Source organism: Xenopus tropicalis, chromosome 8 (assembly GCF_000004195.4).
Source record: "Xenopus tropicalis strain Nigerian chromosome 8, UCB_Xtro_10.0, whole genome shotgun sequence".
NCBI classification, from domain to species: Eukaryota; Metazoa; Chordata; class Amphibia; order Anura; family Pipidae; genus Xenopus; species Xenopus tropicalis.
The window spans coordinates 74926468-74953141 of record NC_030684.2 but is presented as its reverse complement, the minus strand read 5'-3'; the positions used below and the strand labels follow the sequence as shown (position 1 = coordinate 74953141).

Here is a 26674-nt window from a genome sequence, read left to right as displayed (position 1 = left end):
TAACTTCCTCCAGCTCCCCCCAGCATCCTCCCCAACATCTTTCAGCTCCCCCGCAACGTCCTCCCCAGCGTCCCCCTACTTCCTGCGGCTCCCCCTCCCCCCACCACCTGCCTGCTGGGTCCGCCTGCTTCCTCCGGCTGCGTCCCCAGACTCTTCTTCTCTCCGTGACGTCACACTCACGTCTCTCTGGAGCACCGCAGCTTCTGCACCACATTCACCTAAATGAGCTGAGCGGAAGAAGTAGAAGAAGAGGTGCTCCCCAGAGACGTGAATGTGACGTCACGGAGAGAAGAAGAATCGGGGGATGCAGCCGGAGGAAGCGGCACATTTGAAGACAAATCCGGCACTGCGGGACAGGGTGAAAAATTGGGACTGTCCCACGTAAAGCGGGACAGCTGGGAGGTATGCAAGAACACGTAAAAAAAAAATAGAGGGAAAGATTGTGTATTACATTTTTGCATGCATGTCTAAGCAAGTCTTAAAATCAAGTCAGAGAAGAAAAAACCCCAATCTTCAATTTACCGAAATGCTGAGGATATACTTCCCATAGCCTTCCAAGGCATCTCAACTGGTTCCAGGTGGTGTTATTTACAATTTTTGTTTTTTGCAATTGGGGATCAGTCACATATGTTTTTGGCAGGTTTACAAATTAAATTATGCAAGGACATAATAAGGCAAATGATGCCAGTCCTCATAAGCCCATATTATGATCTGTTTTTGTCCCATGGGACCAGACTATCAGGTCATCCTAGTTTGAGCCCTCCACTTCCAAGATCTGCAATTTTGGAAACTTCGCATGATGTGTATGGCTAGATTTAGTTCTAGAAAGTCAAATACTGTAAACAAGGCTAAGTAAGTATGGCATGTTCAGCATGATTTGGTCCAGTTGGTGAACTCTAATTACACATTCTAATTGTGTTATAAAAATGAATCTCAAATTTAAAGCCTGCAATAAAAATACAAATGTAGTAGATGTATTTTCTATTTGTACCCAATAGATGGCAGTATCCCTACAGTAACCCCACAATATGTGAAGATTGTTTTTTTTTTTAACCTTAAGAAGGAACAAGATTTCTAGGTTTAGGGCTTCTGTTCTTAATTTGTTTTATATTTCCCAAAGTTTTTTGGCATTTTCCTGAGGCATTTTATAGTTAGGGTTTCCTCTAGTGTTTTAATATTAGTTTTCCAATTTGAGGCTGTACATGTATGGGGTCTATTATCTGAAATGTTTATGTACTGAAGTTTTCCAGATGAGATAGGCCACATCAAATTCAAGCCATTCACTCATTATTATGGTGGAAAGAGAATGCATTCAATAAGGAAAATTTGTTGTATGTAAACAATTTACAGAGGAGAAAAACATTATTTTTTATTTCTTTGGATAACAGATCAACCTTTTCTGGAAAAAAATAACAGCCTCTTATATTTTTACCTTTATTACCTATAACTAGCATTGGCACTAAGCATAATTTTTACTGGCCAGATGGAAACCCTATTCATCATTAAGGTGGAAAATGTTTAATCGTACTATGTGGACTTCATTTTATATTTTGCTTACAGTCTACTGGTTCTAGCTAGCATTAGCTGAACTTATTTTTATATTAAATGTATAACCCCCTGTTTCTAATGTATTCAAATGCCAAAATTATGGCACAACACCCCCTTTGGTTGTAAGAAATGCATAAAGATAACTAATTACATAGAACATTATTTTGCAATATCATTATTTAAATTATCATCACTTTTAGGAGAATTGTTCTTGTAGTATTGGAATAACAGTACCATTGTAAACTTGCTGAAACCATCAGATGATACATCAAAACTCAAAACTTTGCCAGTCACAGACTGATTTTAAATAAGGTTTGCTTGTGCCTCAAGTGGTAAAATAAACTGTGATATATGCCCTTTTCCACACCATGCTGTCAAGATGTGACTGGTTAATTTTCCAACATATTTCTCTACCCCTATCCCTTCTTGCTGCACTGGATGAGTACCTGAAGGAACAACCTTCGTGCATATTAAACTTAAACTTATTCACCCTTCTCTTTGTGACACATGCAGCTGTGCTGAAATTGGTATTGGAACAGTTTTTAGAGCTCCTCTTCTGCTATACATATAAAAGTTATCAACACTGATGAACATGCCACTGAGAGGGACCTAAAGAGAGGGCAGGACCTTCTTGGGAAACACTATTCATATGCTTGACAGGAGTCAAGACTTAAGAGTTAAGGGCACTTAACTGTAATAAACTGGATTGATCAATAACCCCAGATTCTACAGGAAGTTAGGGAAAATTATATTGAGACTTGAATAGATTATTCGTTTTCACCATTATGGAAAAAACATAGACCAAAGGCATGAACTAAGGGGTATCTGAGGGGACACAAGACTGTAAAATAAGGACCATTCTGAAGTATATTATGCAGGACAGAATGTAAAAACATGGTCGTTTGCATTCTGTCCCTCACTTTGTAAATGAGGCCTTGGGAGACTAAGCACTCTCAGTGCATTGAGTTCATGCATTTAAATATTAAACATCAAACAAAATGAAGCAAGTGTATGACATTAATCCCTCACATAAAAGAGACAGACACAAGGTTTTGTGACTACTATTATAATATTGCATGCTAACTATCTGTCACAAACATAGGCATTTTGTAACTTGGTCACACTGTACAAAATAAAAATGTATAACTGCTTTGTGCTATCCTGAACAGGAAGACAAAAAAGGTTATGCACAACCATGAGACCTATAATCAACAGTAAACCTATGTAGTATAGCATTTTGTTGGCAGAATAAAAGTGCACATCTGATTGGGTTCTGTGGGTTTTAATGTTGTGAGCAGCCATTATAAATATATATCCATGGAGGAGGTGGCTTAACCAAGTAAAGCAAATTTAGATGTAGTGTGTTGTGTTTTTGTCACACCCAGGACTACAGATTTGCAAGAGAAGGATTCTTTCTTGGAACTTTCCAACGTTACCGTCTAATTTTACAGAATCAGAGAAGATTCTGTACCTCTCTTCCATCATTCCTTTTGACTGCCCAAAAATGGTAAAATATTGATACTTGTCACTGAACAAATTTATTAATGCATAAGGGCACATTTTTTTAAATTCATCAAGGTTTAAAGCCTTTTCCCATATTTAACCCAGGGCTAAAAAAAATCTACTTACTATTATTGGGTAGGATATTTTACTGCACCAAAATGTGTTACCATTATAGGACTTTTTACAAGGCAGTATTGTGATAGAATTAGGCATACTTGTAACAATTGTGATTAAAGTTTATTATTATTAAGTGAAACTGACAAAAAAACTGCTCATATATTAATAAGATAATAATAGTATACTCATGTTAATGCACCTATAGGTCATGTTGATCTGTATTTTTTTACTGATAAGTCTGTTTAAGTAATTGTTACCTGTAGTTCCTAAACCTGACTACGTTGCCAACCTGACTGTCCCTTATCAACCTGTCAGAGTCTGTAACACTGACAGAAAACTGCAGAACAAATATGGCCCCCGAGCCCCCTATAGAGAACCACAGGGACAGGGCCACGTTAAGGTACCAGAGGATGGGCCCTGGGCAAAATTTCATTGCTGGCCTCCCACTGCCCCCCAAAAATTAGTGAAAGAATAGCCCTCAAGCACATAAATTTCAATATAGCAAAGCAGGCAGTGAAGAAATGGTTTGCACTTACTGAAGCAGACATGAACCCCAGGTGTGCCTCCCTGGACCAACAGCCCTGGGAGCAGAAAAAAGGACAAAATGGCGATGCTACAATAAAAAAAGTTAAGGAAATAATAAGAACCATACTGTAGAGCTTTCTGATGCAGCAGCTGTTTTATGCAAATACATTGAATATTGTAGACTTTCTTATGCCTTTTCTGAAGTCCAGTGCCGGGCAACTCACCCGGCTTGGCCCGGCACTGGACTTCAGAAAAGGCATAAGAAAGACTACAATATTCAATGTATTTGCATAACAGAGCTGCTGCATCAGAAAAAGCCCCCTCTCCCGTGGTTGTATGAGCATGCGCAAGTGAGCACGCTTATGAGCGCATACGGGGTGGGGCTGCGGGCCGCTGGAGGGAGTGTGCGGTGGGGCTAAAGGGCACAGAAATAGGGTTAAGTGAAAGAAGAGGTACCTGCCTGGTGCCCACCCACTGTTGTGCCCTAGGCAGATGCTTCTTCTGCCTACCCCTAGTTCCAGCCTTGCTGAAGTCTCTCATTAAACTTATAAATTATTTTTACTTTATTATGCCATGTATATACTGATCTTACACTTTTCTATACAGATCTGCACTCTAGGGGGGCTTTTGAAGTTTCTGGAACGTAGAAGGATTGGAGTGCAGCTTGAAGACTGTAGTGTTGGAGTTCCTATCCTGAGCCTCAAAAAATATGTATTGTATGTTATGCAACTGTCATTAAGGGGGCCATTTACTAATGGTCCAATTTTCTTTTTCCGATTCAGATTTTTTTAGCTCTAAAAGTTGCAGAAAAAAGTCACAACTTTTTTGAGATTTACTATGCTAAAAACAGGTAAAAATCCGAACCCAACCATTTACCAGCTAAAACTTGTCAAGATCATGTAAACGTCAATGGCAAATGTCCCTTTCCTGGAAGTTCTTGTTTTGCTTCAAAACTTTAGAGGATCTCGGATTTTTGACGCTGTTTTTTCTGCAAAAAAAGATGTGGTTTTCATCCAAAAAGTCGACACATTTTGAGTTTTTGCTACTTTTATGTGACTTTTCCCGCACATACATTTTCAGTTCAGACTTTTTAGTAAATATCAGACATTCATGGAAATGAGTTTGATCATATGTTTAAAAAAGAAAAAATGAGTAAAGTTTTAGCCTTTTAATTTGTTGTTCATTTGTTTATACCTACTTGAAAAACACTTGACAATACTAGCAGTAATAAAACTTTTACATTAAACTATTTCTGCTAAATGTTAGCACCAAAAAAGTTTTGATACCACAGTTTAAAGCTGCAGCTCATTTTATTTTTTCATTAGATCAGACATTGTTGATATGGATCAAGATACCTACAGGTAGATATAACAGTTCTCATCAGGGGCATGTTGTTCTAATTATGTACAGAGTTTAAGGTATTTTGAGAAAAGACCTTTAGGTACATATGCACTAAAATGTAAATTTTCTCCTTTTAACTCCTCCAAAATTTGCTTCAATAGATCAGGCAACATTGTATATTACCTTAAAATAATAATTACATCATTGCAAGCATAATGTGTTGAAACATTTCTGCCATAAATAACAGGCAGTGGTAGTTGGGAAAATATACTGGTGAATTTATGCCATAAAACGAGGTATATAAGCAAGGAGGATATGACAAGATAATACTAACATCGCTGCTGTATATTTATAGTGGTAGTTTGTCAGCTTGGACCTGGCAAAATTACTTTTGGTGAAATAATACACCAAGGGGGCTATTTACTAATATTTACTAATCATCTAATATTTTTTCTGATTTTTAGCGCTAAAAGTCACCATAAATTTGAATTTAATGACAGATGTCCCTTCCCTTCCCTGGAAGATCTTTCTTTGCTTTGGTGTTGGTTTTTGTCGACAATTTGAAAAAGTCACAGCATTTTAGTAAATCTGCCCCCAACTGCTGATTTTGTGGCAAATGTTTGTCAGATTATGCCCCTTAAATTCTCAGAAATAATGCACTCATAATTATTTTTCTTTTCAGTGTTCTGCAGATATTCAAAAGTGAGGTGCATCCTTCTGTCTATAAATTGACCTCTGGAGTTAAAGAAGGACTTAGTCTGTATGGTAATTTATGCTCTCCTTCTACATATGTATCTACTTCCATAGCAATTCCAGTTTCCAGTTTTATACATAAGAAAATTTAATTTAAAAAAAAAAAAAAAAAAAATGCAGGTGCAGGGGTTTTCTCAATCATGGTTTAGACTGCAATCACATTAAAAAAAATGTTAAATCTCACCACCTAAAACTTGGCAGCATTTTTATTTTTTGAAAAAACACAGAAAATTGCAGAAAAACTCATTTCGCAGGTTAATAAATCAGTCTAATGAATCAGTAAATGTACTATTCAAACTAGTATTTCAACTTTTTATTAAGATGTAGAAATACTAGGGCAGTCTGCAGTTGATATTCATGTTTCATATGTTTTTTAAATTAAGTTTTTGTCCAGCACCGCTCAATTGTGGAATTTTAGTAGGTATTTGTTTTGCTGCAGTCTTACCCAGTTTACCCAGTAAGAACCAGGCAGTGGTTTTGCTGACAGACCAGAAGCCTAATAGAGGGGGCCTGAATAGACAGTAAATTACAGTAATTGTAAATTACAGTGGTTTGGTAAGATTTTAAATTGCATGTTGGAAAGAGGAGGAAAATAATGTAAAAGATATAAAAAAATAAAAAAGTGGATCACTTTGAAGGTTGTTAAAGGCCATTCTATAATACACTATTGAGCTTATTTACCAATTTTCCAGTTTGTGAATTTGGTTTGTTTTTCTAAATCAAATAAACTTGCATATTGAATGCTTGCTTAATTATTAATAAGGAAAACTTGTTTGAATAAAAAATTTGAAGACCTCAAATTTTCAAATTTTCAAGTTTACAAACTTAAAAAATTCAAGTTTTAAAATATGGCTTGCCTAGGACAACTCCCATTGACTTCTACAGAAACTAGCAAGCTTTTAGATGGCAAATTTTTACACTCAAGTTTTTTACACTTAATAGATACCAGACATTCAAATTTTTAACCATAATTCCAATTTGAGTTTTTTTTAGTGCAAAAAAACTCAGATCGTGAAAAAAAAACCAAACTTGAACATTGATAAATCTCCCCCATAAGTTAATTTAATTACCCCTTTAAACGTTTTTAAAGACAAAAGTAAAGGGTTGTGCAGTAGCACAGAAGATTCAGGGACCAAAAAAACACAGATAGTACTGGAATTACTGCTATTTCCAGGGCAAGGAATAGTGATAGTTTTTCCTGCAGTGAAGGGTCTAGCCAAACATATGCATCCTTAGAAAAGAGATCATTTAAGAAAACAGACTGAGTGTGCTAAAGGCATTCATGTAGCATACACTGTATTTGGTAAATGGCAGCTAAACCATAGCAAACTTAGTTTACAATAAAAGTACCTTAGTTCTTGCATTCCTTTACTTGCCAAAAACCAGCAGCCCTATGACAGTAAAGATCTAAGCTGTATAGATGCACAGGCTGTAAAATTTTCAAATTGACCCTAACCTGTACCTTTGCAACCAGTTTCCATTGGGATATGCCAGACCTGATGATGTCATTGAAGTCTCAGAAGGATAGGGACAACCTCCATCTGCCTAAACCCAGATGCATAACCAGTTTGTATTCAGTGTGACCCAGGGGTGCTGAATGTGTATATGCAATGTATATGCAATGAAAAAAGCATCATCCCAGTGGCCCTAGGGATGGCATATAAATGATTTCCATAACTATAACAGTACTTTAATTACTTATGTGCAATGAACTATAGCCCCTATGCCTTTATTAGCTATTTCTTTTATGCATATACATATATTTCCTTTAGGACTTTTAAATCGTTGCTGTACAAAACAGGGAGAAAATACACTGAGGTATGTCTCTTTTGTAACTTTTGTGTGCCATCTGAAACTTTGCATGTCTCTATTTCTCTTTCATCATGGTTGCTTATCAACTAATTATTTTCTAAGCAAAACATTATCATTTTATTTTCTACTTGTTGGTAAAGGATGTGGCTAATGCGACCTACTACAAACCAATGTCAGCTTGGGTCTCGATTAGACGTCATTGAATTCTTCATTGCACCACAAAATCAGCAGATTGTGGAGAATTTCCAGAGCAGTCTGAAAAGCATCAAAAATATCCCTGTAATTCTGTAATTAAATCTGTTACCTTTCTTCACTCATTCTATTTCAGTTTTTTCTCTGTTTGTACATTACATTTTCTAGGACAAGTTAAAGTGATGTTACAAAAATTTGAAATTTGTTTGGAGCTCCCTATCTACCTTTAAACAAACAAACCCCTCCCTTCTCTAAGCAGCAGCCGCCTTTAAGCAGCTCATTATCAAGGGCTTCTCAATGGACTGGTAATTCTTTTTTTATTAGCTTCTTTGAAGCTATGTGGGATCAGGAAGTGACAGGAAGTACTAAAGTGAAACTCAATTCATATTGTTTAGTACCAGAAATAACAGAAACCATAGATTTTTTTGTAATTAAAAAATAATAAATAAATAATAAATAGGGCTTCTACTAAACATACTTTTTGCCTATGCAAAAAGTATGTTTAGTAGAAGCCCTATTTATTAAGCTCATGTTGAAAAGGGGTGTATACTGTCCCTTTAACTTGGAATTTAAGTATGCTTAACTCCTTAACTTAATTCCTGTTACACATGACTAAATAATATTTCTACTAAATCCCAACATTTATAGATTCAGATATACCTGGTAGTAATGTGTTTTACTAACAACCAAAGGGGGTGTCAAAACATAAACCATAATATATCTTACTCAATAAATGCAGATAAAAAGTGCTACTTTAATGCCAGTGACGCTTATGTCATATTGTTGTAGTACTACTCTTAGAAAAAGACGCAGCAACAAAATTCTAGGTGTTTTTACCACTTATGTCTTTGGCATAACCAGTACATTGGGTAAATACATCCGACTTTGAGCAAAAATACTATACTTTATGTGGGATTATTTTTTAGTCCATTCTTTTAGTTTGTAAGTTTACATACAAATGAGGTGGAGCTTTGGGAATAGATTGCATTATACTCACCAAGGGGCTTCTAAGGAGATTTTGGCATTTGGAAGAAGTTCTTGGAAGTTATATATAATATTATATTCATGATATAAGCTTTCACAAGTCTGGAAATGCAAGATGAGTCAGTAACATTACTTTGAGGATCCCCCTTACCTATTAACAAGATGATAGATATATGATAACATTGCTATACAATTGAAAAATCTAGAATAGCAAAGCAGTGCTTACACCAAATCTCATCCTAAATAACTTTCTGGCTGGGCTATAGAATTAGCTAACAGGATAAATAAGGATTCCAAATCTTCCCCTATAAATTTTATAACGCCCACCCACCCACCCAGGTGTATTCCCACAGTTTTGGAACTGCTGCCTTAATCTTGCATTTGTTCTATGGGATAAGCAAAAAATAGTAGAGAAATGTGTCTTTAAAACTAATAGATATATTGCACCACTGCTGAACTAACTAATGGCTCCACTCTCTCTTTCTATCTTAACTTTGTTTTCTTTTGAATTGTTCCCATCAGCTCCATTTTCTTACAATGGTTGTTTTGTTTCAGCTAATTTTAAAACGCATGACACTCTCTAATACTAAGGTGACTGATTGGCTGGCTTTGCATAAGGTAACAACTACAACACTTTATCAGTTCATAGATCTAATTGTATAATTTAGTGCAGAGCCACCATTGTTGCTGTCAAATTGACCTGAAACTTGTGGATCTATTTACTGATCCAAGGTTTCTTTGGAAGACCTCACAATTTGGCATTTTAAAAATTATTTTTCCACTTTCTTTTTATACTAACATTTTATGATGTTCATATCACAAAATCAAAAAGTCAAACAGACATCATTATTTCATATGGACATCAATCTGACCAAACAAATGGTTTACATTTTATTTTAATTGGTTTTGGGTAAATTATAAAATTTATGGAGCTGATTTTTCTTCATATGTGCCATAAAAATATAAAAAATATAAATATAAATGCCCTTTATATATTTTTTAAGGCTACATCAAGTTATTAAAATGAAAACAAAGATGCTATGCATAAAACTGGTACAGTGTGGCGCCTATTAGTTAATTAGAACCTCCTTTGTTTAAGAAATATAAGGGCTGATTCACTAAAGTGCGTTAAAATGTGCGCTATTTATAGCATGCGGTAAAATTTTTATCGCGTCTAATTTTTCGCGCACGATTCACTAAAAGCATACTTGCGTTAATTTACGCACGATACTGCTTGCGTTATTTTAGTCGCAAAGACTATTTTCGTGCGGTATTTGACGGAACGAGCACTAATCAACGCACCACGTATAAATAGTTGCCGTGTGCGAAAAAACGCACGCCATGTTAGCCATACATGCCAATACTTTCGGAAAATTACTGTACTGAAAATGACCATTTCCCTTCAAACTGGAGGCTACATCACTCTAGGGCCAACACATACTTGAATAAATCCCACTGCAAAGTCCATATTTTATTGCCAAAAGCTCATGAACTGTACTTTTCTATAATTACCGCCTGCCTCAAGTAGGTGTTAATTTTTGCATAGACTAATGCGATATTTAGCGCATCTAAGGGGCTGATTTACTAAGACATGAATTCGAATCCGAATTGGAAAAATTCCGATTGGAAAACGAACATTTTGCGATTTTTTGCGATTTTTCGACGCCTTTACGACTTTTCGGAAATTGTCGTGACTTTTTCGTTACCAATACGATTTGCGCAAAAAAACGTGAGTTTTTCGCAACTTTTTCGTATTGAGCGCTCGTAAGCGGCGGGCGAAACTTTCAGACTTAGCATGATTTTGGAAGCCTCCCATAGGACTCAATGGCACCCTGCAGCTCCAACCTGGCCCAAGAAAAGTCACCATACTGAAGCTTGAATGAATCCGAACGCTACGAAAAAATCGCAACATTTTGTGCAACTTTCGGAATGGCTACGAAAAAGGCGCGACTTTTCGCTCAAGTTTTAACGCTACGAAAAAAATCGCCAGATTTTGCGCAACATTCGGAATGGCAATGAAAAAGTCGCAATAATTTTCCGAAAAATTGCCAAATATCGATCATTATGAAAAAAACGCAATCGGACGCATTCGGCCCGTTCGTGGGTTAGTAAATGTGCCCCTAAGTGTTTGTGAATCATGCATTAGTATTCATTTCTGCATGCAAATTAACACATGCGTTAAAATTAACGCATGCGGTAGCGCGAAATTTAACGCATGCGATATGCGACTTAACGCACGCGGTAATACTGTAGTGAATCGCGCGTTAATTTTCGCGTCTATTTTAGCGCAAAAAAGCATGCGATAAAAATTAACGCACTTTAGTGAATCAACCCTATAGTGTGGCAGTGTGCCTTTTTAAAAAAAATATAATTATGATAGGTCTTCTAGGGAATTTTATCCCCACCCACAGTGCACATGTACAGTAAATTATAATGATTTCCTAATCAAGGCCTTGCAACTCATTTGAATAGATAGGATTTATTGAACTTTGTCATACTGTACCAATGTACACTCTAGACTATACTTGCTTCTCATTATTCTTAGTTTCATATTTATTCTTTTTAATTTAGCATTATTCTTTTGCCATTATTATTTTTTTGCAGGCAGTTTGCAGTGCCATTTACATTGGAGACACTTGCCGCACCCTGCCTCAGAATGTGTCTCTTTTTTCCACCATCTCTTCAGCATTCAGCAATGAGCTTCTGTACATCAAAAACCTGATTGGCAAAGTGGTTTGTCTTTCTGCGCATATTTATTTCCCTGGGCTTTCCACTGCACCATTGCATGACACCTTGCTGAATTGCTGTGTCTAAAATTTGAACCATGTATTTTCAAGACAAAACATTTTTCTGCATTTTCACACAATTAAATGGTGCAAATGACACAGGTAAGGTGCCATGTAAAGGTATTTTCAGCTGTTTTATCACCTGCTGGGAGCAGCATTTTCCATAGGTGACAAAATAGCCCTTGTGTGTTTATCATAATGGCTACAGCACATGGGTGGCTTGGGGGATGTTTTTGGCTCCTTCTGCTATCAGGGAAAACCAGCAGCAGAATGCCCCATCTACCTGTCACAATGTTTGATAATACCAAATGAAAAGCACCTTTCACTGCTTCATTACTTAGGGGCAGATTTACCAAAACTATGATTTCTCATCTTTTTTTATTTTGAAGTTTGACTAAACCCATTTCCTCGAATGTTTGACATTTTACTAAAAAATTTGATATGAACTGTGACTTTTTTGAATTGTCACTGTGAAAACTTAAAAAATTTTGACACACCAAAACCTATACCTCTTAAATTGTTCACACCAAAAAACAGTGCCAAAAATCTGAAACCTCTAAAGTTCCGAGACATTGACCTCTGACATTGACTTCTACATGGTGAATTGTCAGATTCGGATTTTTAGGTGTTTTGACGCACAGTAAATCTTGAAGAAAGCACAACTTTTTTTTTTCCTTTGATTTTTGGGCTAAAAATCTGAAACGAGAAAAAAAAAATCTGATGGATAGTAAATGGGTCCCATAGAGTGCTTTCCTTTTTATAGAATCAGACGTAATCATTTTAGCTGCTGCTGACATCTAGCATACATTATACAGTGAGAGAAGCAGAGGATACTGACACTCAAATGCAATGCTCCTAATTATATACAGAGAAAGGCAAAGAGTCCTGACACCCCAGATGGTGTCTTACCCTTCCAAAAAGCATGTTACCTGAAGGATCGAGAGGGTCACACTTAGCTAATAAATCATTTCCACCTAGCTCACACCTATATGAAAATGCAGTGCTAGGTATGAGAATAGCCACCAGCAGGGGAATTGCAAGTGCATGTGTCATACTGTATATGACTTGAAGATAAGAAATAAATAGCTAAGGCAGTGACTACCTGAAGTTGCAAGTCTCTGCAAGCACAGGATCATACATAATAAACTGTAATTGCTGTCCACACACTGTTAATTAGTTTACAAATACAATTTTAAATTGTATCATGAGTTTTTTTTTGCATGTCACATAATGTAGTATCATACCAAAAACAATACCATAAAAATTATGATAGTATCTCTTATAAGGAGAAAAAAGTAAAGGAGAAGTGGCTGGATGACTTTTTTCAAGTGAGGGAATACAGGGTTATGGGAGATAGCTCTTAGTACAAGTTGATCCAGGGACTGGTCCGATTGCCATCTTGGAGTCAGGAAGGAATTTTTTGCCCTCTGCGGCAAATTATGGAAGCTTCAGATGGGGTTTTTTGCCTTCCTCTGGATTAACTAGCAGTTAGGCAGGTTATATATAGGCATTAAGGTTGAACTTGATGGACGTATGTCTTTTTCAATCTAAGTTACTATGTTACTTTGTAAAGCCACCATATATATTGAAGTCATAGGGGCTGATTTACTACTCCACGAACGGTCTGAAGGCGTCCGAATGCGTTTTTTTCGTAATGATCGGTATTTTGCGATTTTTTCGTAAATTGTCGCAACTTTTTTTTTCGCCGGTTACAAGCGCTCAATACGAAAAAGTCGCGACAATGTACGAGCAAATCGTAATGGCTACGAAAAAGTCGCGACTTTTCGCGCAAGTTGTAACAGCTACGAAAAAGTTGCGACAATTTACGATAAAGTCGTAACGGCGACGAAAAAAATCGCGAAAAAGTTGCAAAATGTTCGTTTCCGATCCGAATTATTCCCATTCGGATTTGAATTCGTGGATTAGTAAATCAGCCCCATAGTCTGTAATCTTTGTATAAATTTACTGTATGTAAAGTAATGTAGTTATGGGGAAAAAATGTTAATGTAGCAACTGAGACTGTGCCCACTGCCCCACTGCTTTCTACATAATGTTGTCTGAGTATATTTTCCAAACATTAATGTAAAGATTATATATTTTCTTTCTTTGTCATATAGGTGGATTTTGAAGAAAGTGTGAAAGGGAGATGTTTCTGTATTAAACCCTTTGTGGACCCTGCTGTGGATGAGAGTAAGAATGTTATTTATCAACATCTGTATTTTTTTTTTGTTTACAATTGGCTTTTTTGCACTAGTAATCGTGAAATTTTCAATATTAAAGTGAAAAAAAACACAAAAACACATACATGTGAGGTCATGTAGAAGTCAGTGGGAGTGGCCCTAGGCAACATTTTAACTATGTAGTCTGTTTTTGAGCTTTGCCACCCATCAAAAATGAAGCAAAAATTATTCATTCAAGGAATTTATTTTTTTCCGAGTTTTATTCAATCACATTTTTTTTTTATAAATAATGTAATGTAATGTTTTTTAACATTTCAAGGTTATCCGAAACAAATACCAATTTTGATAAATAACCATTAAAATGACCATTAAAATGGAATTGTGAATGCCATGTTAATTCAGAAAATCTGTTTTGGAATTTTCTTGAAATAACCATTTTAGTTATAAAAGTAATCTTAAAATGATTTGTACTGTCAATTTCAAGTTAATCCAGCAAGGTTTACTAAAGGAAACATATTGTAATATAATCTATGGCTATATTCATTTTGAGTGAGACAGCATAATGGTCTACTACTGTTTACTACTGTAAATATTGTTATTGTCACAGAGCACATAAGATATATAATCACACCATTTTGAATCTGTAATTTACAGAGAACAGATTTGGTGGAGCCATTTCAACTGACTTCAGACTGGTGCTTGTAAATTAGCTAAAATGCTGATTTTTTTTTTAATTCATATGTACATTATTATTTGTGTCATATGTTTCAAATATCATACAATGTAAATATTCTTTTTATGTTTTAGCTAAGCTTTGCACTTTGGATATTGCAATTTTCAAGCAGTATCTTCTGTAGGCATTTTGTTTTGAGAAGCAGTAAGTAAAATTGCCATTTTCCAAATTATTCTTCTTGGCATATATGTTGCAAAGTGGAATTAGCTAGGCTATACAATTTCTCATTATGCCACGTTACAGTTACATCACACTGCAATTTCATTTACCATGAAAATAATACTCTTTCATGTGGAATTTTGTAAGCAGCAATCTGTGAAAAATGAGTAGCTGGAAATGTTGGTATTAATTTGTGTTAGAATTTATTTTTAGCAATGTACCTCAAGTTTTCTATTAAAACGTGAACAAAGCAAGAAGGAGGAGCATCAATGTAACAAAATTCCTCTCTATGATATTTTATATGATACATTTCATAGTAGTAGTTGTGCTGAATTTAAACTCCCAATGAGAGTCAGGGCATCAACATGTTTCTTACATATTTACTGCTTCGATAAGAAGGTAGCTATTGAAAGCAGGATTGGCTTATCCCTTTCAGTACTCCTGGCTCTTACTTCAGCAAAGGTCTGTTATTGAGTTCACCACTTTTGTATGTAACGAATGTATATTAAAAATTTGCTTAGAATTACACTTTCCTTCATTAGGCAAAAAACTATTTTGGGTTGAAATCCCCTTTAAGGCCTCTTTTGCCATTCTCTCTACTTGTGTGACAGAGAAACGTCAACTTCGAGGGCTACCTTCCTTCCTTACCGATGTAGCAAAGAAAGAGTTGGAGACCCTGGACAGCCACATACCATCCTGTTATATCATCTATATTCCTTTGGTGAGACAAGAGAGCACAAAACAAACAGTAATTATTAGGGGTCTTTACCTGTCAGAGCCCAGTATTTGATACCTTATCATTTGCATGCAAAGAAATATGCACCTTGCAGTGATTTTGCATTCAACAGCATAACTAGCACAAGGTACAGAGTGACGGAACTGTACCAGGTGCAAGTGTTTTGCTCTCAACATTCTGCTTAACAGACTTGGGCTTGAGATGTAGGGTGGTTTTAGCAATTTTAGCCCACATATTGGAGCTACTAAAAAGTACAGTGGGCAAACCACCTAATATTGATATGTGTGCCCCTGCCCTTAGTCTGCTTCTTAATACATAAATTGTATTTATTAGATTCATAGCTAAATATGTGTTTCAGTGGGCTTGCAGATATATACAGTATATATTAATCTAAATGATTTACATGATACTTTATGCAGTGTCTCTCACACTTTTATCTTTTCTTCAGATTGGATTCCTTCTATCCTTCCAACGTCTTCCCTTCATGGAGGACAAGAATGACTTTAAGATTGCTGGCCTGGAATTTATGGTTAAAACCCTACAGGCTACTTTTATATATGGAAAATTGTTCTGCAAAAATAAAAAAAAATTCAATTAGTTAAGAAATTTTTCCAAAGTTATCCAGTAGCTTCTCTTGTAGTTTGGCTCTTCCAAAAATGCTGTCCACTGTTTAAACTCTAAATAATATTAATCGGAGGGCACTCCCAGTGTAGTATACCCACTACACCTAAGATTCAATCAATTAATCAAATGGGGTGCTAGAGTGATTAATTCCCCCTTAAATTGTACAGTTGAGTGGTATGTATTATATCTGTTATTCTCAATTAGTGTTTTTCTAAAAGCATACCATTACTGTGTTTTTATTACAAATAAGGGTGTGCAGAGTATATTTTCTACACTGTTTAAACTCTGTTCAAATTTATGGCTCTGCTAAAAATCCTGGTCACTCCTATAGTAGTCAAGTTATCCATCCATTGTAGCTTGCATGAAGAGTATGAAGGGTGGGTAGTACAAGCTTAGGCTGTCCTCTGATAATCAAAGATAATTGCTTGAATGCTACCAATGGCTGCCACAGCTGTTCTTGGAAGTTAAGAAAAGTTCACCGATGAGTACAGAGCTTGTTAACAAGTAATTCACTAAGCTGTCAGTACTATACAGAGTTTCTAGCTAATGTCCAAAAACATTAGCATTTTAGTTCAATGCCATGTATCACTTGTGTAACACGATAATTAGTATTCCTAATGTGATTATTACATTTTGTAAGATATGAACATTTTTGTATCAGTTTTTGTTACAAGGTCGACTTTACTACAGAACTGTCCGGACCAGAGAGCTGGATTCATTATTTGGGGACCTCCACTGTGAAATCCGAGGTAAGAAAGATTACTGTGTTTGCAAAGCAGGGATATCACAGTTTAGTTTAGAACTGAGATGATAACAGTGACAGGAAGATGTTTAGAAACATTTCAAAAATACATTTTGCAATGATGTTGTTATAGCTAGTGTTAGAAGTATATAGTGAAGACCATATATAGTGCCCTTCATTTGAAAGCTGGGGAGAGGCAGACAAGAAAGGCAAATAATGCAAAAACTATCATAAAAAGATGCTAATAATGAGACATTCTGGAACATACTAAATTTTAACTTAATGGTAAACATCTCCTTTAAGGTCATACAAAAATACTTTTTTGAGTAGGGTTGTTCTGTGCAGTAGAATCATCTTACTTCTGTATATGCAGATGGTTCTGTGATACATTAAACACAAAAAAACCTTAACAGACAGGGTCATCATTACATTAGATCATAGATGCAATATTATGTTGTAGAAGTCACATTTTATATATATATATATATATATATATATATATATATATATATATAATTTGACTCATATGAAGGGTAGGAGTCTGATCAGTGCATGTGCAACATACACTGCCCATTCACCGATCACCAAGGTGGGTGGCAGACTGTCTGAGGTCTGGTGTCTGGGATGGTATAATATTAATAATAATAGGCAAAGATGTTTACTGACATGCAAATAAACATGGGGGTTTGAAGCCCAGAGTAATATTGTATGTGTTGGATTAAAGATACTTTTTTGTCAAGTAACCATTGCATTGTTATCAAACAATTCTAAAACTTTATTAAGAAAGTATTAAGTTACATAGAGACCATTAACTCATAATACAGAATTTGATTAGCCTTTGAGATTTTAAATGTATTAGTCTGTTCCCTCCAGATCAAGAGACAGTAATCATGTACCAGCTGCAAACTTTGACACTGGAGAAGTCTGCAGTGTTTCAGTATGTTACAGAGTTTACAGGACAACTGGATGCTCTCCTTGCAATGGCAGTCATTGCTCGTGAGAATGGATACACACGTCCCCGATACACCATGGGCAACTCCATCTACATCAAGGAGGGGAGGTATGTAATATGTAATACTTGTTCAAGTTTTCTTCATGTTTGTCAAATCAGTCAAATTAAATTTGTAGTTTTTCCATAGGCATTAGAACAGGGGGTCATTGGGGGCGTGGCCCTCCTAGAATTATCTGCCCCAGTTTTTAATTTTTAGGTGGGCAGGCAAGTGAGAGGCAAGAAAAACTGCACACAGCAGCAAAACTTTTCTTCTGCCTACCCCACTAAAAATGATCTTCCACAGCACCTGGGTTTATATTGTTATACTCAGTGGAAACAAAGATTTTGAAGCTAGACTATAGATCATAATTGCAGTGACATAAAAGTTACATAAAGGTTATGTAAGATGCATGCACATCTGTTCCATGCATCAATTAGATTGGGTACCAATGTGTCCCAGGTTATATTACAATGTGTTGCAGTTTTATACACCTTTGTTATACATGAGCAAAAAAAGACCTTTATTGAAAATGAATCCTGCTTATTCTTTTCATTTAAAAAAATATTTTCCATTATAAAGAATCATTGGGAAATGGTTTGGTTTTTGCCTAAAACTACTCCCTCTCCCCTTTTATATTGAGTAATTTGATTAAAGTGAGATATTGAGCACTATAAAAAAACCCATAGTGGAAGCCTTAGTTAAGGGGTTGATTGGGTACACTTTGCCAAGGAGAGGCCTGTTAACTAAGTTGCCATTTCTCAGATCAGTTAGATCATGAGTCTTTTGGCATTCAGCAGCACCCTTCTGCTGACAGTCTGAAGGATTTCTACCATTGACTGACATAAAAGACAGACTGGATGCAGTCATTGCGACCCTAATTGTCTATGCCCTTCTTGTATTCGGTTAACCCTAGGGTTGCTGATTCTCTCTTGAGCCAAGGTATTAGCAGTCTAAAAGTGCAAATATCTGCTAAAAATAGAAAGTTGATGTAAATTTCTAAAGTGCTTAGTAAAGAAGGGGGAGCCAGAGTGATGAGCAGTCGTTTGGGGGCGAAGCATGGCGCACAGGGAGAGTGTGCAGGACTTGAGGGCCTGAACTAAGGGTAGGCAGGCACCCCCACACTGTTGAGCCTTAGGCACGTGCCTCTTCTGCCTAACCCTAGTTCTGGCCCTGCTTTAATGTAAGAACTAAAACAACCCTATTATGCTGATCAAAAAGTCTCAAATCCAAATGTTATTGTCTGCCTCTTCTCTCTTCCCACCCAGTGCCTCTTATCTTTTATAGACATCCTCTCATGGTATTTTGCTCTGGAACTTTTGTTCCAAATTCAACTCTCAGCAAGCAGAATGAGAAAAGAATCAAGATAATAACTGGACCAAACTCTTGTGGGAAGAGTGTGTATCTAAAACAGGTAAAATGGCAAGAGACTGTGAAATACTGAACAAAGGAAGTGATGAAAAAAATAAGGATATAGAAAGAGGAAAAACATCAAAAAGTCATCTTTGTATAGTACAAACCCCAATCTTTGCTTTAGTTCTTTGATGTTAATAAAGTACAGGAAAATAGCCGGCTTGCCACCATTAAGGATTTTGTTTTCTTATCTTTTTGCTTTATTTAAAATAAATAATATTTTTATTCAGTCTTAGTGCAATCTATGTCTTGGGTACACTAATGCATGATTATTAAATTGCATATATTTATTCACAATTTGTGAATGTTATTCAATTCAGTAGGGGGCAGCAGCAAACCAACCAGAGCCTTCAGAAGCAAATCTCACTTGCAGTGGTAAAATTACACAGGGTATGCAGTGAAACCCTGAAGAACAGCTACTGTTTCAGAGATTGTGAGACTGAGACAGGCATTGATTTTGTAAAATTTTCAGCAGCACCATGCACTTGGTATTTCTGCATTCATAGCCTTACTGTTGGGCATGAGGCACCTGTTGAGAGCAAAATATTAGCGTATAAGAAATTACACTGTCTAAAAAGCTAACAAACAGAAAGTAGTATGAGTTGATGCTTTTGCAATTCCCCTACTAATAATTACGGCTCTGAATGATCACATGCAGCTGCAACTCAAATGGAAAGGTTGCTCAGAATGTATGTCAGGATTACACAGTAATGTAATTTTCACTTTATATACTAATAATATTGGATCAGTTCTACATAGTTTACAATCTGAATGACTACAGTCATAAGAGGGTCATTCATTAAGTTAATGACAGATTGCTAAGTGCATAAAAATGGCCTCTATACACCATAGTATTTGCACTTTGCACCCTGGCCTGCACCTTGGTCATACCCTGGTAAGGACAGGGCTGAGATCTTGCCTTAATGGCATGGCAGGCAGAGCATATCGAAGAGAAACTAGCGGATCAATAAAATATTAAAATTACAATATATAAACCCAGTACAAACATCTTGCCCAAATAAAATTTTCCTGTTGTCCCAAAGGCTCTGACATCAGCTTCTTTTGAACTGAAAATATGAATGTGTTGATAATAACATTAAATTGTTTGGTTGAAGTTACATCAGTGGGATGTGTGTCAGACCTCTTTGCTCTGTGCTACAAATTAGCATACACTGTCTGTCTAGGGGGTACCATGTTTTCATATTATTATTATTATTATTATTTATTAATCATGTCATCTTTATTTATAGAACTTAATGGGGAAATATATCTTTAGAGGAATAAAGAATATAGAAAACTATCTTTGTCATCATATATTTGTGATCAGCATCATAAAAGAGTGAATGACTTAAACTTTGCTTTCACATTTTTGCAAGCTGCAGGGAAAAACAGAATTCTATAATCTATACAGAGACTCATAAACCTAGCAATTCTTTTACTTTTGATTAAATAGGAATGACTGTTTGCTTTCTAGATACTCCTGCAAGTCCAGCTTTCAAGTCAGATAGGATGAGATTTGTGGAAAACATTTAATTACTAACTTGGATATACGCTGGAAATTTTCATGTTGTTGCCTTGTAATATTATTGGGCGGGCATTCTCTCTAGAAACAGGGTGGCACTTTTAACAAATAATTCACAATTTTGTGCTTATAATATTTGACTGGAGGCTGTTTTATTATGTTTTGCCATGGAGATGAATTGATACCAACCATAAGTAAATACATAAAAAAAATATTTTTTATCATTTGGTGTTAGAAAATGAATCTGCTTTGCTATATTGCCTTATTCATCTCCCTTCATATTTTCTGAATTTGTTCCTTTTCCCATAGCCATCAGCCCTGTTTTTACTACGGTTATTTAGCTGTCATATATTTCCTACTTAAAATTATGTTTCATAGGTTGGACTCATAGTCTTCATGTCTATGATTGGAAGTTTTGTTCCAGCTGCAGAGGCTGAAATTGGACCAGTTGATGGCATCTTTACCCGTATTCAGAGTCTTGAGTCTGTGTCCCTTGGGCTATCTACTTTCATGATAGATTTAAATCAGGTATATAAAATCTGTTTAAACCCTTGGCTTACAACCCTCTATGATCTTGCTGCACTATGTGTTTCCAGAAAACATGATGCAAGCTACAAATCAAAAAGAAAAGGGGATCTATTGTAAAAATGAAAATTTAATATAAGATTTTCTCAGTTAAATAAGAAACTTTTTAAATATATAAATTAATAAAAAATGATGTATGGGCGTGGAAATAATCACGTTTCTCTTCACTGCCCCCTTTCGGCAATCAGTGTCTCTTCATTCTCTCCTATTGCAGGAGATTGTTTCGGAGGTTGGTCCTTTTGCCTAGAAGATGTATAAGAGCTCACTCTCAAAATAACTGGCTGGAAAGGCAGTCCTATCTCTCTTCATGCAGGATGCGTGACGGATTCAGTTGTTTTGCTACATTTTGTTTGTGCTGGAGTCATTTATTTGAGTTAGCACTAATACACCCCTCTAAAAAATAAAGCTTAAATTAAATTTTAATTTTCATGATATTTCCCCTTTAAGGCAGATAATTTATGGCTCTGGTAGCAATATACTTGACAGACAGCACACTATAGAGTCTTCAAACTGTTTATGGTTAAGGTATGGTAGCCAAATTATCCCTTGTCTACTTGCTAGCAACAGAGATGCTAAAGGCTTTGTTTCTCACTGACTACGCACATTTGATTATGTGAATTGCAATGTATTGTCATTGTGCCTGTTACTACAGCGTTTGTCATTACCGTCAATCGTATTTGTTCAAGCATCTATGTATCTGCATTCCTAGGTAGCAAGAGCAGTAAATAATGCAACTGAGAAGTCACTGGTTTTGATTGATGAATTTGGTAAAGGGACTAACACGGTAAGTAATCATTTGCACTCTTCTCTAGTGCATGCAGTTGAATGGTGCATACAGTTGTACCTACAGTTAAAGTTATTGTATATATATATATACTTATTATTGCATATTATCACACAACTGAAGTATTTTCTTGAATCATGAAAACCTCATTTTTGCAAACCTCCCATAATTGTATAGAATGCAGAATGCCATTTTGGTGTGGCATTGCAATATGACTACATCTTTCTTATGTCTACTGAGACACAATATGCCACAAGATTTAATTTTTTGTGCACACCGTGTTTTAAAAGTGAACACAAAGGCAAGCTATTTGTATGCACAAACTATATAAAATTTCAGGGAACTTGGGGGGAATCATATGTAGATAACAAAACAAAATGGCCTGTTATCATTGCAATATGTTAGAGCACAGATACAGGTATTGGTACTGCTAGGTACTGTGTTTGTCTACAGGGTAGAATGGACAGTGCACATGTAGATTACCTTCAATTTAACAAGAATGAATAATGAAGACTGGATTCTACTTTTTTGCAACCAGGAATATTTTAATGTAACTATTGTCTGTGTTACTGGATTGCTGTATGTTTTAGGTGGATGGTCTCTCTCTCTTAGCTGCTGTCCTCAGGCACTGGATAAATATGGGATGTCAATGTCCTCATATTTTTGTGGCCACCAATTTCCACAGTTTGGTAAAGCTCAAAATCCTGCCTGACAGTCCCATATTACAGTTTCAGGTAAGATTTATTCAAAAAAAGTAAACTGACTGTTGCTCATTCTCAGAGGCACTTTTAATAATACATATTACGTTTACTTGAACAAGAGAATAGTGTGGGCCAGAAAGGAGTTATTTTACCACATTAAAGCAAACCTGGCAGCACTTTTGGTTTATTACCATGTACTGCCAACAGATTTTCATATGCTGTACAGAGGTTATAAATCATTAACATCACTTCGTGCCTCAGTGATGCTTACTATCTAAGGTCTCTATCACATTTACACACAATTAAGTCATATTTATCACGTGCTAATTATCCTGCTGGTATGTTTTTTGAGTGTGGGAGGAAACTGGAGTACCCAGAGGAAATCCACGCAAGCATGGGGAGAATATACAAACTACTTGCTGATATTGCAAGGACTCAGCTGCAAAGCTTAGTGCTACCCTCTGAGCCATAATGCTGCTCCACAATATAAATGTAATGTACTATAGTATTTAGGATTCCACCTCAGCATACTCTGTATATGGATACATATCTTATTATGGATATCTTTTCTCCATATAATGTCACTTTTACATGAAGATATGTGCAGTATGTTTTAAAATCCCACCACCAACTGACGCTGCACAATGTATCTGGTTATGAGAAACAGAAAGTAGGGGATTGCTTTTACTGAGGGCAGCTCTGTGAAAATGTAAAACCCTCTTTAATTATCTGTGTCTTGTGGTTCTCCATGAGCACATTACAAATCATAAGGCAAATAAAGTGATAATTCAGTGTTGAATGGTTCAGAATTGGTTTAAAGTGTGAAACACCAGGATCATATTAGCCCTGCACAGAACCTACTATATTCTCTCAAACAGAAGTTTCACTTTTGAGACAAGAAACAGGCATTTTGAAACTCCAAACTAACTAGTGCTGTACTACTTGTATATACACACATATATATAGTAACTACAAAATACCTGACTTTGTAAAGGGCTGATTAACTAATGCTGAGCAATCTTTTTTTTCTCTTTCACAATGTAAAAATAAATTGCATTTAAATTGAGCATATCTCAGATTTGGAATCTCCATTGGCTTGGGTGGTTTTCACAATCTTGGCACTGGCCTATAAAAGAAAGCACTTGAAATAGTACAAAATAATACACCATTTTAGAAATGTAAACAAACTTGAGCTCTGGGTTAGATTTTTTTTGTGATTAAGCTGGAGGAAAATTCTTAATTAGTGAACTTGTCCCTTATTGTGTACCAACTGAACTGTATACATATATACACTACATACAGTTATAATGACAGTAATTTAATTGACCATGCTTTGTGTGTATTAATGAGATTAAAAATAAAATATTTGACTCTTCTATTCCATAACTTGTACACTATTCCATTCAGATTCAGGTTCCATTGTGTAAAACAATCTTAGTGGTGACTATTTTAATCCACTGCATGGGCAATTCTCCCTTCTTGGTGCTAGTGATATTATTACTTTTTTGCTCTGCAGACTTTAGAGTGGTGTCTGGATGGAGAAGAGATAGTTTTCTTTTACCAGATAAAGGATGGGGTATCTGAAGCTAGCCAAGCAGCCAAAGTTGCAGCCCTAGCAGGTTTGCCTGCAGGTATTATCAAAAGAGCAATAGAGGTGAGACTGACATCGGGCCCCAACTTTTGCACAGTAAAACTTCTACATGTTTTATTGCTTATTAAGAATTAAATACTGCTTAATATACTTTTATGTGACAAATGTAAGGTTTAAGCATTTACAGGATTAAGTCTTCCAGTGGGTGGCTGTTGGCCAAAGCAAGTCAGATGCCATTTAGGGGACTGTAAAATGGACACTTAAGAGCAGATTTATCAAAATGTGAGATTAGATTTTTCTGCAGAAAAGCTCACCCACTTTCTATTCATTCCTATGGGATTTGTGGAATTGTATTTATCAATGGGTGAAAGTTAGAGTTCACTATTTGATAAAGATGCTTTTAAAAATTCCATAAGAATAAATAGAAAGTGTTTTTTTTTTGTGGTAAACTCAAATCTCACATTTTGGTAAATCTGCCCCTAATTATTTTGTTGTGTTTAACCTAATATATATTATATTTAGATTCTTTCCTTTTCTCCCCTAAAGGTGTCAGAATTGTTCCGGACCGGACAAGCCATTCAGTGCCTAAATCAAACAGAGATGGACAAAAAAAAGGAAAAGTGAGGATATAAAGATTAGGATTCATTTTTTGCTCTTGATTTGTCTAATTATTTGTCCTAAAACACTGTCTAGTCCATGTTTTATTGTACAATGTTTTACTTTTCAGATCAGTAAGAATATGATCTCTGGCATTCCTTTTTTTAGTGATATTCCTGATTAGAAGATAAGATATGGCTGATAACTTTAACTACTTAGACTTGCCATCAGCTTTTTTATTTTCTTAAAATTAGCCCTAAAATTAGGCTTATAGTGGCATTGTGACCACTGTCCATCAAATCTTTATTGTCTAATGAATCTGGCTTCAGGGCCTCTATTGCAAAGTCATGCTGCACAGCTCTGGCTTCCCTGATTATCTAATGGAAGATGAAAACAGAATAGTAAATATGTAAAAGCCACATACCCATTTAGTATGCTGCTCTGTTCTTGACATGCATATGACCCACCAACACAAGCTGATGGTATGTACCAGATAGCCTAGATAAAAAAATATCCAGCCTGTTACTCATATTTATGAAAAATGTTTTCCTCTGTACAAGACACCTTTTAGATTGAAGGATCACTCAAAGTGAATGTTCTGCATTGTTGACAAAAGGAGCTGTATGAATTATAAAAGATTAGACAAAAATCAGTGGGGTGCAACATTGCTTTGTCTCTTGAAAGGAGATTTCACAATTGCAAATAATGGCATAAATATACAATCATTAAAGGATTACTCTTTTTAAATAACTTGAGCTTTTTTTAATAGATAGTCTAATTTAGTAAATAATTTTTTATGAAGATTTTTTTTTCATTGTGACGAAAGTGTCCCTTTCAGAATGAAAAACAATTTCATGTGAAATAAAAGTGCATAGTGTAATGTTTTTTGCCTAATTGCAATATTAGTGCAACTGAAATAAATGCAGAAATTAAACAGATTATGTGCAGTTCTGATTTGTCTCGGGTATGAAAATAATGTACATCATATTTTACTATAATTTCATAATATTTTATCACCCAGTTAGTACAGAAATGTATGTTGCTTGTAATGCTCTTGTTTTACTCCATGGCAGGAATATGATAACTTATGAATATTTTGTAATGATGGGCAAATCTGTCACGTTTCACCTCTGAAAAAATTCACAAAATGCATTTAAGTCAATGGGCAACTTTTTTTTTTTACTGTGCAATGTTTTTCTTGCAACCTTTGGGGTCTATGGCGGTTTTTTTTGAGGCAAAACCTGATGTAAAATTTTACTCATTACTGATATAATGTTTGCTTTCTGTAAATTCATTTTGTGATACGGAACTTGACTACCTGAGATGGGAGCAGAAGTTGCCATGCTGCTGTGGCATGCATATGGCAACATGCTGCTGCCTGTACTCTGAATACTGTGTTAATTATATGTATAGATATGCTTTTCTTTTTGTTTATTATTCCATTTTTAGGCATGCCTCAACTCTCTCATTCATTGGTTCTGTGTGTGTTTGGAATAAATCTAGTTTTCTTCCTGTTATTAGGTGCCAGAATTTGGTCTCTCGTTTCCTCAGTCTGGACCTTGATGATCCCCAGCTTGATGTGGAGAAATTTATGACCAGTGAGGTCCTACCCTTGTCTTCATCAGTTCTATAGGCTTTATTTACTATGAAACCTTATTATTTCTGCATCTTTGAATATATTACACGAAATGTCAAAGTAAACAAAATGTTAATTATTATTATGGTTTTCATGTTACTCTTTTTTTCCAATGATTTAA

The 26674-nt window shown here is 35.7% G+C and overlaps 1 protein-coding gene across 2 annotated transcripts in view; it reads left to right on the top strand.

The window, feature by feature from the left end:
• The window catches only part of msh5 (mutS homolog 5), a 32755-nt gene extending 6120 nt beyond the window's left edge, over nucleotides 1–26635 (top strand). Inside the window, exons 5-24 of one of the 2 annotated variants that reach the window (XM_031892343.1) lie at nucleotides 2934–3055; nucleotides 4300–4409; nucleotides 5019–5054; nucleotides 5717–5799; nucleotides 7560–7605; nucleotides 7740–7878; nucleotides 9331–9393; nucleotides 11380–11508; nucleotides 13679–13751; nucleotides 15245–15354; nucleotides 15818–15898; nucleotides 16655–16742; nucleotides 17609–17795; nucleotides 19012–19138; nucleotides 21038–21187; nucleotides 21954–22028; nucleotides 22619–22762; nucleotides 24246–24383; nucleotides 24867–24940; nucleotides 26439–26635. In XM_031892343.1, coding sequence (XP_031748203.1) covers nucleotides 2934–3055; nucleotides 4300–4409; nucleotides 5019–5054; nucleotides 5717–5799; nucleotides 7560–7605; nucleotides 7740–7878; nucleotides 9331–9393; nucleotides 11380–11508; nucleotides 13679–13751; nucleotides 15245–15354; nucleotides 15818–15898; nucleotides 16655–16742; nucleotides 17609–17795; nucleotides 19012–19138; nucleotides 21038–21187; nucleotides 21954–22028; nucleotides 22619–22762; nucleotides 24246–24383; nucleotides 24867–24940; nucleotides 26439–26550 — 2087 coding nt within the window. In that variant the 3' untranslated portion in view covers nucleotides 26551–26635. The remainder of the gene's footprint in view (nucleotides 1–2933; nucleotides 3056–4299; nucleotides 4410–5018; nucleotides 5055–5716; nucleotides 5800–7559; nucleotides 7606–7739; nucleotides 7879–9330; nucleotides 9394–11379; nucleotides 11509–13678; nucleotides 13752–15244; nucleotides 15355–15817; nucleotides 15899–16654; nucleotides 16743–17608; nucleotides 17796–19011; nucleotides 19139–21037; nucleotides 21188–21953; nucleotides 22029–22618; nucleotides 22763–24245; nucleotides 24384–24866; nucleotides 24941–26438) is intronic. The other variant, XM_031892344.1, reaches the window with a different exon arrangement.
• The last annotated feature ends 39 nt before the right edge of the window (nucleotides 26636–26674 follow it).